The sequence below is a fragment of the Haematobia irritans genome, chromosome 2, assembly GCF_050003625.1.
Source record: "Haematobia irritans isolate KBUSLIRL chromosome 2, ASM5000362v1, whole genome shotgun sequence".
Lineage (NCBI taxonomy): Eukaryota > Metazoa > Arthropoda > Insecta > Diptera > Muscidae > Haematobia > Haematobia irritans.
The window spans coordinates 74,254,004-74,257,343 of NC_134398.1; the positions used below are offsets into that span (position 1 = coordinate 74,254,004).

Here is a 3,340-nt window from a genome sequence, read left to right on the forward strand (position 1 = left end):
GTCTCGCCAAAGTGTAATCCACCACGTTAGGTACATCTGTCATTATTTTGAGGACCGAACTGTGACCTAACTTTTTTCCGACCACAACGATAGCTCGCGCAACCGCACAGTCTAAAGGCAATATATGCAGTATGACATTAAGGGGATTTGTTCCTATCTTGCTGAATGCACCTGAGATACACAAGCACGCCATACGCTGGACTTTGTTTAAACTTGTCGGCTTGTGAAGTCCTGGCCACCAGCCTACAACACCATATATCATTATAGGTCTAACCACTGCCGTGTATAGCCAATGCACAATTTTTGGTTTTAGTCCCCACTTTTTCCCTATTGCCTTTTTGCACGAGTATAAAGCTACCATTGCTTTCCTCACCCTTTCTTCAATATTAAACTTAAAGTTCAGCTTCCTCTCCAAAATAACGCCGAGGTATTTTGCACACTCACCAAAGGGAATTTCAATACCCCCTACTTCTTTGTAACTTCTTTCCTATACATTCTAATGATATCGTCATGAGGAATCCATTCCTCAAGTTCTTTGTCAACTAAATTTAGGGCTGACAGCATGGAATTACAAGTTTCTACTTTCAGTCTATTTGTTAGTTTGTTGTTCATCAATGTAAGTTTTGAAAAAATGCGTTCAGCGCAGGCGCTGCTGTGAGGTAAAGTTAAAATATATTTTGCGAATTCATATAAGTTAGAAAACAAATGCTCATTAAAATTATTTTTTATATTTCCTGCTTTGAACCAAAAATCTTCCACCAAATAATTGTCTATATCTGGGATCTTCAGATTTAGATTCTAATACTTTAAGCTCATTTATAATTATTTGGATGGAACATCCAAATAATTGTCTATATCTGGGATCTTCAGATTTAGACTCTAATAATTTAAGCCCATTTAAAAAATCATAAGGTCTTTTAATTATATCTTTAAATTCATTTACGATATCAATATAATGTAGATCATCATTCGTTTTTAAGTAATGTGGATCTAAGAATCTTATAGTATTAAATTTTTTGTCATTTATGTCAATTCTTGATAAAATTTGATTACAAATTGTTTGGTAAAATTTTAAAATATTAATTTTAACTACAAAAGTATCAAGTTCAGGAATATTTTCTGAAACAATTTGTGATTCGGTTTCATGGCCTATGTATATATGTTTAATTACTTTAATATACAAAGAATTTTTGTAGTCGATTTCGCTTAAATCATTAGTTGCAATATAACTCTTTTTTTTAATTGTCTGAATATTTGTAAAAGAATATTTTTTGTTAAATATATTAAAAAAACAATTTGGGAAGTTTCGCTTTGGAATGTTTTGTTCAAGGTATTCATACTTTCGAGAATATAAACTAAAAATTTAAGATATATCTCGTTGATATTTGACAGTCCATTTTGTATTCTTTCTATTTTTTCTAATTTCTTAGGACATTTTTCTTCAACCTTTTCTCTAATGAAGTAATGCTTCAATACTGTCCACTGTTCCAGCATTCTGTTGGAAACTGATTCAAAAGATAGCCATCTCGTATCGCTAAGTCTTAAATTTTAATGCTCTGCTACGTCAAAAATATTTTGATAATCTCTATAGTCGGTCTGTCGTTTTGAACTTTTAAAATAGTTGTAAATATCTCTTAGCAATTGTTATACATCATTGGGAATGAATCTTAGGGATGCACTATTAACTAAGTTTATGGAGTGGCAAACACATCCGATGTGAAAAATATGAGGAATTTTTTGTTTCAATAATGTTGCGACACCACTTTTTTTCCAACCATTGTAGAGGCATTATAAGAGGAAAAGCCAATAAAATTAGCAAGTGGGATTTCATTTTGAGCCATTGTAGTAAGCACTGCAGAGCAAATTCCTTCTCCAGACGCATTTGTTGGCTGCATTAAGTTGAAAAATGAATCTTTTGTCACTCCTTCAACCTCATCAAATTGTCTTACTACAATTACCAAGCATTTTTCTGTGGAAATATCTGTGGTTTCATCAATAATAAGGCTAAAATGTACTCGCTTCATTTTATTCACCATTAAGAGAAACCCTTGTTTTCCAAGAAACTGTGCTACTTCTTTTGATTTTGTTCGACCACATGTAACCTAAAAATATATTTGAAAATTAAAAATTTGTTTCATTTTGATAGAAGAGTTTACTTACAGATTTAGCTATAGCCGAGTCCAGATAAATCGAACAATGGAATTTTGAAAGCTTGTCCATGGAATTGAATGACTGATTCTTCATTATCATACGAATTACTAGCTTAATCTCTGCGGTGGCAACATTTCTTTCAAATGCATGACAAGGCTGAGGCAAGAAATTGACAATTTGCATTTTTTCCGTCTGTGACAATTTCTATACATTCTCAAGATGATTTTTTCTAGTTGCATGCCGAACTAAGTGCGTCTTTTGATGTATTAAAAGTTGTTTACATGCGACACAAATAGGTCTTTTCGTTTCCTGGTCTTGTTTATCCCATTTGTAACGCACTTCCCTTTCTTTACTGTAATGTCTAGAACATTTTCTACGTTTGGAAGCTCGCTTTGATGTGCTGGTTATATTTTATTCAGTTTCAGAAATATAATCTGAAGAACTGGAATTATCATCTGTCTCCAAGAGTGATTGCAAACTTTTTTCCACTGATCTCTCGTGGGATCCATCATCAATTATTTTTTGCGTTCGCACTACAAACCTTAAAAAATGTTATAATTATCATAATTATTATAGAAAAGATAATTAACAGCGCTTTACTTACTTATCCATTTGGGAAATTACATGTGATTTCCTTTTGCAATTCGGTGGTTCCAATGAAATATAGTTTCAACACAACACACACTTACACACAAGTAAGAAGGGTTTTAGACGATGCAATAATTGCATGCAATAATTGCACGCAATTCTTGTTTGTAGGCAAACGGGGTAGAGAAGCAAAGGGGGTAGAAAAAATTTCATGTTTTCCGTTCCTCTTGCAATTTTTTGACATTTCTGAAACTTGAAATTTCAAGCGATTGCATGAAAAATTTCAACGTATAAATGCTGAAGTTTTTAAGAAGCAACTTTAAAAGAGAATACAAAAAATTGCACGCAACCAATTGCATCGTCTAAAACCCCTCTAACTGAAATAATCTTCAAATCGCCACAATAAAATTGACATATACAGATTATGCTTTACCAACCTAAATTGAATCATATCCGTTCACGTATAATAAGAATTATTGGACGATAGATATATATCGATGGTGCACAATATTCGGTTTTCTCAATAATACAACTTTTATTGGTGTTAACATCCCATAAAAATTAAACTTTTGGAAAAGTGGCACACATTAGAGGAAAAGTG

At 32.5% G+C, this 3,340-nt stretch overlaps 1 protein-coding gene across 1 annotated transcript; it reads right to left on the reverse strand.

Annotated features, from left to right (window-relative positions):
- Positions 1 to 896: 896 nt before the first annotated feature.
- LOC142225522 (uncharacterized) lies at positions 897 to 3,120 on the reverse strand. Its single transcript, XM_075295310.1, has 3 exons — positions 2,756 to 3,120; positions 2,161 to 2,692; positions 897 to 2,102 (listed from the first exon to the last, which is right to left on the reverse strand). Exons 2-3 carry the CDS (start codon positions 2,332 to 2,334, stop codon positions 1,743 to 1,745), a joined length of 534 nt encoding a protein of 177 aa, XP_075151425.1. The 5' UTR covers positions 2,335 to 2,692; positions 2,756 to 3,120; the 3' UTR covers positions 897 to 1,742.
- Between the last annotated feature and the right edge of the window lie 220 nt (positions 3,121 to 3,340).

What these genes read in the sequence shown, in the direction of transcription:
- LOC142225522 (XM_075295310.1), bottom strand. Translation starts at nt 2,334, where the DNA reads ATGCAAATTGTCAATTTCTTGCCTCAGCCTTGTCATGCATTTGAAAGA. An exon ending in ACTCGGCTATAGCTAAATCT is followed by an intron (nt 2,103 to 2,160) that starts GTAAGTAAACTC and finishes ATATATTTTTAG; the next exon opens with GTTACATGTGGTCGAACAAA.